Genomic DNA, 14,457 nt, shown 5'->3' with positions numbered 1-14,457 from the left:
ATATGAGTGTGTGTGGGAGGGGGTACACATACATTTTGGTTAGAAGATTTCTAAAAATCTGGTCTCTGCCTCCAATTTTGTTTTTAACTATTTCCTATCAATTATAGGGTGGTAAATAAGGTTACTTTGTTTGTGTTTACATTTTGTTAAGAAATCTTTGAGATTTCCATGGAAAGCCTTATGGAATAGCTTGCTGTATTCTTACATGTTTGTCTTAAAGACCAGAACTTCTAAGGCCTTCTGGATAATGTAAGTAGCAGTTCAAACACCAGTAGGCCCATCAGAAGCCATTCATCCTGTGACATTTGTTCTGAACCCCACACCAGAGAGAGGACTTCTTTTTCATGTGGCCTGGCAGCAAGTGATCCAGGAAGCTCTACGTTCTTCTCCAGTGAGATGCCCGCTTTGATCAGCACTTTCAGAACCCTCTGAGGAAATGATCAGAGACTTACTAGTACAGTGGGACCAGACAAGATATTTTTATATTCATATTCCGGAGAAGTCTCTGAGTGTTGGCAGAGTTGAATAGCTTTTCTTTGGTGATGCTACGTGCTCATTTCCTTTTCCCAAAATTTGGACTCTATTTTGGTTCTAAGTATGAGGTTGATATTTGAAAACTCTCCGTGAATCACTTAGTAACAAGTGACCTCATGCTACTAAATTTCTTTGGAAGCATCTTGTTAAAATTGAATCCTAGGCTAATTGCTATTTCCTTCAAGTGAGAAATAATCATCTTTCACTTTAAACCAATTGATTTTGGCATATTAGATGTGAAATGGTGGCCTAAAAATATAAAACTACTAATTGTTTCCTATCAAGTAGGGAAAATAAAAGTTATTTAACTTACTTTCCACCCCAGTAGAGTTTGGTTGTTATGACCAGGCTGGACCTCCTATATGTTAAACAGACAAACACACACAGAGAAATATTAAATAAATCATACTGTCATATTATTATTATAACACCCAAAGAATTTATTGTACCACACATTTTTAAAAAATTGGCAAAGAGATAAATTTGTTAATTCACATCACTAAAATGTGAGAACAAAGAAGCTAGTGAGTGGGGACTTGAAGTCAGATCACAGAAGAAGAGGTTGAATAGAAGTGATCTTTACCTGGAGGGGCTGGGGGAGGCTGAGGGCTATGACAGCAAATAAGTGAGTGGGTAGTGGCAAAGCAAAGGGAAGGGTGGCATGGAGGGTCAGAAATAGTAAATGAGAAGGGTAAGTGAAAGGACTAACTGATGGATTGCTGTAGGATCTCAAACAGCCACCCACTAACACTTACTTAGCATATAATATAACCTTGATTGAGTGTGAACTTTCCTGGGGGGTAAGTCCACCCTCCAAGGACCATGGACCTAATGGCTCTGAGTTACTATCCTTTCTAATCATCACATTCACAGGCAGGATTTGACTACATGGAAATATGAATAATGAAATAAATTATAATAGTCAATAAGTAGGAATGAAATTTCTATGGGTGTCATTTTAATGGAAATGTTATTTTAGGAAAACAGTTAAAAAAATCCTTAACTCAAAGTTTTACCACCTTATTCTTAAGGGAATATAATGTGGAAATCTTGTTAGCAAATGTATTACTTTTTCAAAATCACACTCAAAGGGAGGAAATGCCATTATGATCATGGAAAAGGAAATATGTCTTGAGAACTACAGTCATGTAATTTAAAATTCAGAGGTAGATCTCAGTGTAATTTAATTTCTCCAGGTATGTAATTCAATTGAACTCACCTAGAAAAAAAAAAAATTGTGATTCAAAGGTTAAGACCAAACTTTGGAAATAGTTGAAGTAAGGCATTTATAATTTCATCAGCTGTAGCGGCAACACCTCAGGGCCCTCAGGTATAAAAGCCTAGCCTGATGAATGATAACCAATGAGAGACGATGGTAACAAGTCTGACAACTTGGCTGGAACAAGAAAAATTCGTAGAAAATGTCAGCAACCGCATCCCACTGAAGTTAATTCCCGGAAAAGTAATGTGAATCACTGTAATGGAAGGTCTACAGATGTAAGCATCTGAAGATTACACACTCCAGAAGAGCTGATGCACTTTCCAGGTTGATCCATCAACCGCATGATACCTAGTGGAGTAGTGATCTGCTGGGGGAGCCAGGTCTCCTTTAGCAAACATTTTCAGAGCTTCAACAAAAGGCTGGATGGAATAGTATAAAAAATGAATTCAGCCCTCTTGATTATTCAAAGCATGTGGACCTGCAAAAGCTGCACATTCTACTCAAATACTACCCCCACAGACTCACTTATTCTTCCAAAATTAGGCTTTCTGTAAAATGTTTGGCCTACGTGTGTGCGCACACTAACGTTAATGTTCAAACAGCATGAGCAGACAGCAACCTGGCAAATTTTCACTGGCCTCATGGAGGCATTTAGAGTGGGTGGAGAATGATAACATGAATGTTTTACTTTGATAAAGCACAGGTTTCAGAAGACATTTGCTGACCTTATGCCACTTTATCAGCATGACGTGTAGGGGCAGGTATGACATCCATTTTAGAGGTGGAGAAATTGGGACTCAAAGAAGTGAAGTAACCTGTCCAGGACAGCACCGTTAGCAAGGGGTGGCACTGGGAGCAGAAGCCAAGTATGCTCTAGTTGAAATTGCCTGTGTGCTTCTATGATACAGTTTATCTTTTCACCAGTTTTCTGGGGGGAGTGGTGAATGGATATCAATATTCTGTGGCCTGGTGATAGCTTAAGCTTTTATTTGCAAGACTGAAAGGCAGTGTGTGAAAGTGCATGTTAATCTACTTCCTTTAGGTATATAATAGGCTCTGCAAACTATGGAGCTTGATGGCTAAATGTCCTCTGGGTGTCCAGGGGGAAAGAGCCATGGCACTGAGTCCTCCCCTCCTTCCTCAGGTGGACTCTGTCAGCCTATCCCCGCTGCAGATCTCACCGGACTGCTAGTGGCCTCATCCCCAAGGTCTCTGTCATAGGTTGAATTGTGTCCCTCAAAAATGTATGTTATTAAAGTCCTAACCCCCAGTGTCTCCTAATGTCAGCTGACTTGAAAACATGTGGTTAGTTAAATTAAGTGTGTGCTCATAAGAAGACACACAGACACATAGGAAGGGAGAATGCCAGGTGGTGATAGAGGCAGATGTTGAAGAGCTGTATGTGCACCAAGAGACACCAACATTTGCCATCAAGAACACCAGAAGCTGGGAAGAGGAAAGGAATGATTTTATCCAGAGCTTCAGAGGAACGTGACTCTGCCCAAACCTTGATTTTGGATTTCTGGCCTTCAGAAGTGTGAGAGAATACATTTCTGCTGGTTTAAGCCATCCAGGTTGTGGCACTTTGTTATGGCAGCTCTAGGAAATGGATACAGTCTCTGTTTGGGTTGTGGTGGATGGACCAGCACGCTGAGTGGGCAGGTAACTCAGGCAAGATGGAGGACTGGGTGGGAACATGAGTATGTTTCCATATTTAAGGTTGAATATGGTTCATTCTTAACAGACTTACAATCCCTGGAGTTGGGGAGGAAGAGAAGCGAGAGGGAGAAAGTAGGTCACCAAACTTTATTTATTGACAACTCCATAAATTTCTGGTTTTCTTTTTCACAAGGCCCTCTATCCCTACCAAACATTTCTCTAAGAGTGAGGAGTAAGCAGCCTTAAGAATGCATGGATATCTCCTCCATCCTTCTAGTTTCCCCTCCAGAGGGAGTTTAAATGCTTTGTGGAAAGGCATTATGAAATCAGTCTTGAGCTATACTCTGTGAGAATGTCCCTTTTTCCTAGACTAAATTTTATACAATCTGTGTACATGCATGGGTGTAGTGTTCTTTGCACTATCTCACTGATACTATTGAATTGTTATCCATTTGGCCATCAGCAGAGATTATACCAGAGCAGAAGAGAAACCCAAACTTGTCCAATGGTCTTTGTTGGGCTTTGCCTGATTCTGTACTCATGCTGGGGAGAAGGGGGTATTGGGGCTGGCACACATAGTGAAATGTAGGGGGATTGTGCCCCTGTCCCCAGTTGTTATGGCATCCGTTGTTACCACTGGCTTTGAATACAGAAGGTGATAAAATGGGATGTGACCCCCCCCCCCAGACAATAGGGCTCCCCAGACACAGGAGAGATACTGGCAGATAAGAAAGCTTTGGGGTATTTATCCCAAGGACTTCTTATTTCATCATCTCTTTGCATTCAGACTTGGTAATAAAATGAACAATGAACATAAATACATGTGTATATACAATCAGCCTCCTGTCATCTGGCTTCCTTTACCAAATTACCCTAAATGGCAGTCAGAAGCCATGAAAATGTCCCTTTCTTTTATTGACAAATACCTCCTAAACATTCCCTCCCTCTTGGCTTAACCCCATGGTAATTCTTTGTGATTAAAGACTAGTCAATAAGTTTTGAAGCACAAGTAATGAACTTGCTGGTATTCATTTTCAAAACTCTGTAAATCAATGAAGAGTTGACTTCTTTTTGGACAACTTTTTGGTCAGTTGCCATCCAATTTTATTTTCCCTTCTCTGGTTATAAAATAATGTCAGTCTTTTTAAAGGCAAGTAAATTATGGTGGTGAATGCATTACCTCCAGCCTTTCTTCTTGATGATGCTCCCCAGAATCACTTCAGCCCTGGAGGGGAACACAGACAGTGTCTTAGGGTACAGTGGCCTGGAAATGCAAGAGTCAATGCAAAACACCAGAGCCATCCCTTGTTTGAACTCTCAGGGCCTCCATGTCCCTAAAAATAGAAGCTGCTCTCGGCTGGCAGCACAGTTTCCACTGTTTCTGCTTGTGCCTGCAGAATCCCGCTCCAGAGCATCGCAGAGGCACCTGCCAAGTCCTTTCACGCTGGCAGGAGACCACCTGTGGTCCTGACACTAAGAAACAGTGCAGTCATTTGGCAGTTTGGTGTTTTTAAACCACTGATCTCATCTCTAAATGTCCTGCTTGGCTGTGTCCCAAAGGGGAGTCAAGATTTTGCTTCTATTTGCTATGACTTCCAATTATGACCTGGGAGGACAACGAGAGCTCACACTGTTTAGACCGACAATATCGACTCCCAGGAGATCTTGCAGGATAAAAGTACCCATGTGTGGGTTTAGAAGACCCAGATGTAGGGGCTGCAGATGCAGTGGCCCACATAGAGAATGTCCTGGGTTCCAGTGACAAGCATTGTCATAGATGCAGGACATAAGGAGGTGTAGAGAAGTGTTCTCCCTGCACCTAAGGCTGGGTCGTGGAGAGGTATATTGAGGACATACCCACTGTCCTATCCGCATCTTCCTAGCCCAGCTGAGAGCCAAGCTTGAGGAGACTAAAACTATCTTCTAGGCCCCTCCCAGTAAGACCAATTCTGCTCTGTGAGGCTTTGTGAGTGGGGACATCAATGGAATTAGCACTTTGTCCACTAGGGTCCTACAGATGGGAGTCATTACTAATCACTGTGCGTCTTGACTGAAAGTTCCGTCTCTGTTGGAGTGTATTTGGGAGCCACGATGCAGTTAGCTATGGAGCGCACCCCAAATAGACATGTGCTGAATGTTGCACAGCGTTCTTCTCTTCCTCCCCTTCTGTCTCTCTGATGGTTGCCTTTTGCAATCTTGCTTTTCACAGTGGGAACCGATGTCAGTTACACACTGACAAATCAAACAGTAATTAACCAGAACTGATTCTTCTTCACAGTAGGAATACAAACAGAACTCTTTACACGCTTGTTTACCACTCTTCCCCCTTTTCAACCTTAGCCCCATTTGGTATTGAGCAGGATTCAAAAAAAGAAGAAAACACGGAGAAAGGGTATGATGTTGAAAGGAGCATGGCCTTATCAATTTCATTTTCTCTCCTTGGACTCAACAGAAAACGTCAGGAACGTGGGCTCTGAACCTCGTAGCTCAGTGGTCGGCAAACTCATTAGTCAACAGAGCCAAATATCAACAGTACAACGATTGAAATTTCTTTTGAGAGCCAAATTTTTTAAACTTAAACTATATAAGTAGGTACATTGTTATTAACTTAATTAGGGTACTCCTAAGCTGGCCTTTGCTAAAAACATCCTCAATCTGACTGAGGCATGTGGCTCGCAAGCCGCGGTTTGCCGACCACCGTCCTAGAGGGTCCTTAAACATTTACACCTGCCCTTGAGAAGGAGGAAACCCACGCAAGGAAAATACACTTGGACCAGGCAATGATGAACCTGATTCAGCAAGTCTAGCATTTTGATTGTCATTCTCACCCAGAGTGGGGTGGGAATTAGGCCTGCAGGTGACCATGCACCGCAATCCTGTTAGAAAATTGCAGAGCTGCTCAAGCAGCTGTCCAGCTACTTAGTGCCTTTCAGTTCTTGGAGCTGCATCCATGTTCACAGTAGGAGGCCAAGGTGTTCCCGTTCTGTTCTAAAATGTGCTTGTTGTGCTGGAACCTGGAGGACATGGACCTTGGGGCTCACATGAGGGCACATTACCCAGGTGTTCTGACTTAGCAGTGAGCCCTGTCCTAGAGCCCAAACCTTCTCTGGGGTCCATGGGAAGGTTGTAGCTAGAAGGGACTTCTCCAGCAAAAGAAGTGAGGCCTCTTTGCAGCCCCCTCTGTCCTCAGAGTGGGGTCTGAAATAACCTCTTATAAAAGACTAGGCCATCTTGCCCAGTCCCAATCGGGGCGATCCCAGGGGGAGGGACCGTGGGAGATTGGCTGGCTTGGGGGAGGAACCACAGGAGGTTGGCCGGCCCAGGCCATGGGAGGTTGGCTGTGAGAGCGCACTGACCACTAGGGGGCAGCTCCTGCATTGAGTGTCTGCCCCCTGGTGGTCAGTGTGCATCATAGTGACCTGTCAACTGGCCCTAAAGATCGCTTAGGCTTCTGTATGTATAGATACTGGATTTCTTGGTATCTTTAAGGATCCTCCTTTAATCTCTGATCTACCTGTAATACTATGTGGAGGAACAAGCCTGCAAACAGGAGAATCAGTTCCTGCTTCCCTCCAAAGAGGACGGCCCAGTTTCCCTCGAGGGTCGAGGGTCGAGGAACTATGAAATGTGGTTATGAAGTAACAACCACATTGGAATCTGCTCCTTTATTTGCTCACTCATATTTTGAACTAATATTTCTTGATCTCCACTGCCACCACTCTGGGCCCAGCCACCTCTGCCCCTCATGTAGACCAAAGCAATTGCTTCCAGCCCATTTTTCATACAGGGGCCAGAGGTGGGAAGGTTTGGGTGGGCAGAAGGGGCCAGAGATGCCCTGGTGATGGTGGTGGAGGGAGGGGGGAAAGTGGTGCCATAACAGGTGTGGCAAGGACAGATCCTTCTCACCCGCATGTCAACAATGGTTAGGGCAGAGTCCCATGGCTCTAGAAATGTCACGTGAGGGAAACAAACAGGTGCCGACTTACTTTCCAGCAGCGTAGACCTCGGCAGTATCAAAGAGATTAACTCCGCTTTCGTAGGCGATCGTCATCAGCCGTTCAGCAACCTGCAAGAGGATGCAGTCAGTCAGAAAAGCCAAATGCTTTTCAAACCTGAGAAGCAATTTTGAATCCTTTAAATGGTCTTTAAGAACATGGAAATTTCCCTAACCACTGCTTGTTTTTCTCAGTTGTAGTAAAGAAAGAAAACCAGAATTTCAGCTAGCCTATCGAGGGTGGATGCATCTTCCCCTGAGACATAGCCGGGCACTGAGGAACTTCACTGAGCTCCCTAGGGCGCTGGGACCCAGAAGCCCTAGGGAGCTCAGTGAGGTGGATAGATTGTTGCTCACTCTGCTTGGAAGGCCAGGTTTGACATTCTCTTTGGCACCGTAATTTCTCTGACACAGAGGGTCATTTGTTTTGCAGCTGACTCCATTTCTTCTCCTTTCTCCAAGCCAATGGATTGTGGCACCTGGGTGACTTGTGAGTTAAAAGTTTGGACCTGTTTTCCTCAAAACTTAGCAGACTGTTTTGATGAATGAAAGGTTAGACAGAACTGTGACTGTTTTAACTCAGCAAAACCCCAGGCACCATCAGAGTGGCCAGCCAGCCGAATCCACAGGACAAGCAGAGGAGAGAGTGGGGCACGGGGACCCAGCTCCTCACTGTCAGTTCTGGTCCTCTCCTTTGTGCTGCTGATGCAAGTGGCAAGTGTGACAAGAGAGTGGGGGTAGCTATAATGACAGCTTGAGGGACAGCCATTGAGGAATAGCGATAAAGAGAGGTGGAAAGGGGCCATTTTTTCATTTAGACTTATTAGTCAATTGGGAAATTACACACCTCACAAATAATTAAAATTGATTTTTCCATTTATGCTTTTGATTGTGGGCTGAAGTGCTTCATCAGCATTTCCAAGATAAACTACTTTCCTGTTTTTAAAATTGGCCAGCCAAGAAAATTATTAGGCTAGCACAATGGAGTCCCTGCAAATCCTTTAGGAAAAAAACAGCAAAAGTACTATTACTACTTTTAATGTACCCCAAGTAGAGATTAAAAGTTAGGACAAGCATAGTTTTTCCCATCATGATTGTTCTATGTTACTGTGCTTGTATTATAATATTAACCTTGTGCTATGTCACATGACATGCTGATAGATTGTTATTGGAAAACATCCTATCTAATAAAGATGGAATATGCTAATTGACCCTCACACCATCACAAAGATGGTGGTGCCCACAGCCAATAAGGAGGGAATATGCAAAAAAGAAAAAAGGAGGGAATATGCTAATTGACTGCCCCGCCCTCAAATATGGTAGCACCCACAGCCAATAAGGAGGGAATATGCTAATTGACTGCCCCGCCCTCAAGGATGGTGGTGCCCACAGCCAATAAGGAGGGAATATGCTAACTGACTGCCCCACTCTCAAAGATGGCAGCACCCACAGCCACAAGATGTCGGGAGTCCCCCAGTCCCCTTAGTCCCCCAGCCGCCCAGGACTTGTCTGAGGTGCAGGCAAGCCTCGGATGGCAGCTTCCCAGCTGCCTAGGGCCGGCTCAAGGCACAGGCAAGCCTCGGATGGCGGCTGCCCAGCTACCCAGGGCTGCCTGAGGCTCAGGTAACCAGGGCCAGCCGAGGCTTAAGCTGCCGGCAGTGGCAGCAGCAGAGGTGTGATGGGGGCATCGCCTTTCCCTGATCACCGGGTCACCTCCTGCCCCTGAGGGCTCCCAGACTGTCAGTGGGGGCAGGCCGGGCTGAGGTACCCTCCTCCAGTGCATGAATTTTTATGCATCAGGCCTTTAGTACATAATAAATCTTATAGAGAGAGAAATTTTAAGATAAGATGAAGACTCCTAGATGGAGAGTTGGACTAAATGATTGCTGAGATGTTTCCCAGCCATAGCATTTGAAGACCTCAATGCGAAGCAATGAAATCACTGAACTAAGTCAGAAGACCAAATTCTGGTCCTGAGTGTACCATGTCCTGGATAAATACATTTGGTCAATTCATTTGACCTCTCTGTATTTCAGTTTCTTCATCTGAAAAACAAGGGTGATTCTGTTCAGGTCCCCCATGGAGCCCAGAGGCCCCAAGGAGGCTCACTTCGCCTTTTCTTTCCCTGCAGGTATTATCCTCATTGAGGCCTAGGATTCCTATAGCTCTCTTACTACCAAAGGAATACAGGACCAAGAGAATCCCTAGGAAATGGAGTGAGGCCCACTGATTGAGTCAACCCTGTAGCTTGCTCTAGGTCTACACTTCCAGGGTGAAAGTCAAAATCATTTTTTCCTTTATTGGTTAAGCCCATTTGAGTTGAGTTTATTGGTACCTGCAGTTGAAAGAACCCTAACTACTTTACTGATGAGAAAATGTAAGTAAAACTCTAAAAATTAAATGCTATAAGATGATAATACACTCTTACCATTATTTAAAAATACTATTCATATGAATAACATCTATTTTGGTTTTATAATGAAGCCAAATCATCTTTGGGAGGCACCTCACAGGGTTATTTAGTTTCATGTTTGAAAAATTTTGATGAGATCCTTGTCCAGTGGCTACTTAATATATGGTTGAACTATCCCAGTAACGGGGACATCATCCCTTCCAGAGGCAACACTGATGATTGCGTCACCCAGCACATAATGGTGTGGTCATCCCAGGATCCATGTTTGTATTTGCTTTGTGCTGAGCTCATCCAAAGCCAGAGAGAAAGTTGGGAAATCTAGGGAGGTGAATTTATTGCTATTGGCTTACATTTTTGCCATGTGGAAATATTTGAGCTCCAGCAATTCAGCCACTGGTGTGACTGGTCTACCTGTGCCTCCTTTCCTTCTCCTTGCTGGCATTCTCTCTGCAGGGACCTGGGGGGAAGCCACAGCTCTCTCTGGAAGGAAAGTAGATATTTGTCTGATCTGCATCTGAGGTGAGAGCTGCTCCAGCCACTCATGACTTTATTGTGCAGATTTTAGCATCATAATTTTGAAATGATTCATTTCAGAGGTCAGCCATGCACACTCTGACCTAGGCAAGCTGGGCCTCCTCCACACATCCTACCTGATACCAGTCAGAGGGCCCTGTGATGGCCACCCAGATCCTCCTTCAGAATTGAAGGGCTTATTCCCGTAGCTGCTTAGGAATTCTGGCCTTCAAGTTATCAGCCTGCTCTGGAAATTGCACTTGGCTAAAGAGAATTGCCTAGTCCAGTGGTCGGCAAAGCGCGGCTCGCAAGCCACATGCGGCTGTTTGGCCCCTTGAGTGTTCTAACGCCACTTCAAAATAGACTTGCCCAGGCCGAAAACCGATTTCTGCGCATGGGCCACGAAGTTTTAATCGCACTGTACGTGCGCGCCCGCACATGATATTTTGTGGAAGAGCCACACTCAAGGGGCCAAAGAGCCGCATGTAGCTCGCGAGCCGCGGTTTGCCGACCACTGGCCTAGTCCAACATCAAACCCACTTCCAAGAGCAGCCTCTATCCAATGGTTGGTCACACAAGAGATGTAAATGCTCAGTCCTTTTGCCCCAACTTGGGACAATCCTTCATGGCCATCTCAGCTTTGGAGCTCCCAGTGGGGTCAACTGAGGTCACTGTTGAGACTGCATCATGCCTCAGTTTCGCTGTATGCCCAATTCTGCTTCCTTCTCTGCCATGTGTTGATTCTGAGATCACTTCCTAATACTGTTCTGCATGCTAACCTCCATCTCGGAGTCTGCTTCTCACGGAATCCCCTATGTGACACGCTTTCTATGGTGACCTATGCTCAATACTGGGAACAGGCATTCAGACAGATAAGAATATGTGGGCAAGACTCCTCCCCCTGGATTTATAAACTAATGTTAGTGACCTTGGGAGCTGGGTAAAGATCCCCAGGCCCCCCAAGCTTCTGTTTAGGAATGATAGTAAGAACTACCTTTACAAATGACTTGTTCTGGGACAGGTACCGGGCTCAACACATTATAGGTAAATAGAGGCTCAACACGCACCGAAACCGTGCTTGAGTAGCTTGCTTCCCCTTGCCTCAGCTGGTCGCCCCACCCATCGCTGCTCAAAGCTCTTCGCTAGTAGCTCATGCCCTGCCCTGCCCGCTGTGAGAGACACAGGCCTTTTATTAGTATAGATTCTTAATCCCTTCACCTTTTTCACCCAGTTCTCCACCCTCCCTCTCCTCTGGCAACCATCAATCTATTCTCTGTATCTATGAGTCTGTTTCAATGTGTTTGTTGTTATTGTTGTTGTTCTTTAGATTCCGCATATGAGTGAAATTATATGGTAATGAGCTTTCTCTAACTGAGTTACCATAATTTCCTCTAGGTCCACCCATGCTGTTACAATGGTAAGGTTTCATATGAAAGTATTCCTTAAATGCAATGATAAGCATATAACCACGATAAGCACTGTTTTTGAATTGTAAACAAAAATTTAAAGGAATGTAATGAGTGTCTGCCACTTATGAGTGTCTGCTACCTACTAGTCAAAGGGCTATATAAATGTCTTACATGCATAGCATGGTTAATTCCTTCTACAGATCTTGAAGGACCACATTATTATCCCATTTTACATAGGAGAAATTAAGACTCAGAGCAATTGGATTAACTTGTCCAAGCCGGGATGACCAACTGTCCTGGTTTGCCCTGGTCTGAGAAACCCCCTGCTAAAATGAGAAAGTCCATGCCAATTGGGATCAGTTTGGTCACCCTAGATGGAGCTATACAATCAATAGCAATACAATCTTTCTATAAAGTGACTAATATTCGTTCCAAACTGGTTCCTTCTCCCTATCTACTGAGCCTGCACATATAATGCATTGACAGTCTCAAGGATTAATAGTCTAAATGTGAAAAATACAAGAAGCAAGATAAAATTGAAAATAATACTTGAGTCGATCTTAGCCATTTCCCATGACTAAAGCAATCCTTGTAAAATGCCAGAAACTCAGGCAGAATACTCCTACCACATAGCTCTCTCTGCATTTTCTTTGATCAGCATAATGGAAGACAAAAGTAACTTACCTCATCTGAAATTTGACCTCCAAATGTCACCCATGTTCCTAGAAAAGAATAAATATTTGTACATTACTTACAACATAATCATTTTATAATATTGTGTATAATAAGAGGAAACAATTTTTCTCACAACAAGACTACTTCAACAGGTTGTTCCTGAAGGTACCTGGATGAGGGACACCTGGGGGCTGAAGTCCAGCCCATCCTCCTCCTCTCACTAAGTCATCCAGCAGGAGTCTGCATCCCGCTGGAGGAGAGAAGGCCCTTTCCTCATTCATAGGTACCATATATGCTAAGGACAGCCCAGTCTTACACAATGCTTTCTCTTCTGACAGAGGACCACAAATGCTAATGTGTAAGAAGGCAACGGTACCATGCCTGCTCTGGATACACACCCATTCTTGCTCTCACTTAGCTAAGGAGCTACCCTTAGCTGAAAGTGAAGGTAAGGTCTTGGGTTGTGGTTCTTTCCTTCATTGTCTCCAACAATCGACTCTGTTTTGTATTCCCTCTTACCTCTCAAATGTCTTTCCAATGCTCACTTCCAAGCCCCAGAAGGTGACACGTACCACCTTGTACTTACTTGCAGAGTTGTTTTGCCCGGCTAAAACAATGCTGACCAGCTTGCTATTTTAATGAAATTTGAATAAGGTAGCAACATTTAAATAATTAGGACATTTTTCTTTAAAATGTCTGATTTCCAGTTTCTCTTAACAACAGAAGGCTGGGTGTCCCCACAAGGCAGACACTCCTGAATTGAGGGGCAATGTCCTTTGTGGAAGGGCTATGCCTTCCACAGTCTGTCCAAGTCCACATACCTTCCTTTGCATTTCCAACACTGAAATCAAATGCAGTTGTTATTTCCTACCACATGTTTATTGCTCTTTTTTAAATTGTAAAATTAAGAGAAAAATAAGCTTGTGCATCTCCTAAAGAACAGAGTGGAGGATTCAAGAAAAAAATAGGAGTGTACTTTTTTTTTTGGTGCATGTGAAGAACATAAAAACAAAGACTGTTTGCACAGAAAAATTATAACTTAAGGCACCATAATAAAACCAGCCATGACTGGTATACAAAAAAGATGGGCGTGTTTGTTTTTGAATGAAAGCAAAATAAGTGATTGCTGTGAAATGCAGTTCTCTTAGGTGAAAATAGCTATGGCATCAAACCTTTTTACAGACAATCTATACTAATAAAAGGGTAATATGCAAATTAGACCGGGAGACCTTCTGGGAGACCTTTCGGACGTCCTTCTGGACAAAGCCATGGTGGCGGGGCCAAGGCAGAAGTGGTTAGGGGCGATCAGGCCGGCAGGGGAGGGCAGTTGGGGGTGATCAGGCCAGCGGGGGGCAGGGAGGGCAGTTGGGGCCAAGCAGGCCAGCGGGGGAGGGGGGCCAGTTGGGGGTGAGCAGGCTGGCAGGCCGAGTGGTTAGGGGTGATCAGGCCGGCAGGCAGGCAGGTGAGTGGTTAGGAGCCAGTGGTCCTGGATTGTGAGAAGGATGTCCGACTGCCGGGATCGGGCCTAAACTGGCAGTTGGACATCCCCCTAGTGGTCCCAGATTGGAGAGGGTTCAGGCCGGTCTGAGGGACACCCCCCCATGTACGAATTTTGTGCACCAGGCCACTAGTACTGTTATAAAGGAGTCTCTTTTGAATGCAGCAGAAATCATGTGTCCAGAGAATAAACCAGCACTTGCAAATTTTAGTATAATCAGAATCATTGTACTCAGCATGTTAAAAATATGATTGAAAACTTTCAGAATAAGTTAAATTATTGGTAGCATTTCCTATTGCAGCAAATGAGAACACAGATATAAATAATAACATGCTATTAGCTATGCTTATTTGTGATATTTTGAGAATTTTGGAAGGGTCAAAGAGCTTTTGAACAAGAATTTCTTCAAAGCATAACATCAAGGAATGGTTTACTTTGTGATGACAAAGATCTCAGACCAGTGGATGTAGGATGCTCTATTCCGAGTTATGTGTTGACTACAGATGGGGCTCTCACAAAGGATGGGGCTCACATTGAACC

At 44.2% G+C, this 14,457-nt stretch overlaps 1 protein-coding gene across 4 annotated transcripts in view; it reads right to left on the bottom strand.

The window, feature by feature from the left end:
* Positions 1-14,457, bottom strand: part of KCNAB1 (potassium voltage-gated channel subfamily A regulatory beta subunit 1) — a gene marked incomplete at its 5' end in the record, with an annotated part of 303,189 nt that overhangs the window by 61,897 nt on the left and 226,835 nt on the right. For all 4 annotated transcript variants that reach the window (XM_079767396.1, XM_079767395.1, XM_079767397.1 and 1 more), the window contains 4 exons: positions 848-892; positions 4,596-4,640; positions 7,402-7,481; positions 12,429-12,466. In XM_079767396.1, the coding sequence (XP_079623522.1) occupies positions 848-892; positions 4,596-4,640; positions 7,402-7,481; positions 12,429-12,466 (208 nt within the window). The remainder of the gene's footprint in view (positions 1-847; positions 893-4,595; positions 4,641-7,401; positions 7,482-12,428; positions 12,467-14,457) is intronic.

The sequence above is a fragment of the Cnephaeus nilssonii genome, assembly GCF_951640355.1.
Source record: "Cnephaeus nilssonii genome assembly, chromosome: 3".
NCBI lineage: Eukaryota > Metazoa > Chordata > Mammalia > Chiroptera > Vespertilionidae > Cnephaeus > Cnephaeus nilssonii.
This window is presented reverse-complemented; position numbering and strand designations above follow the sequence as displayed.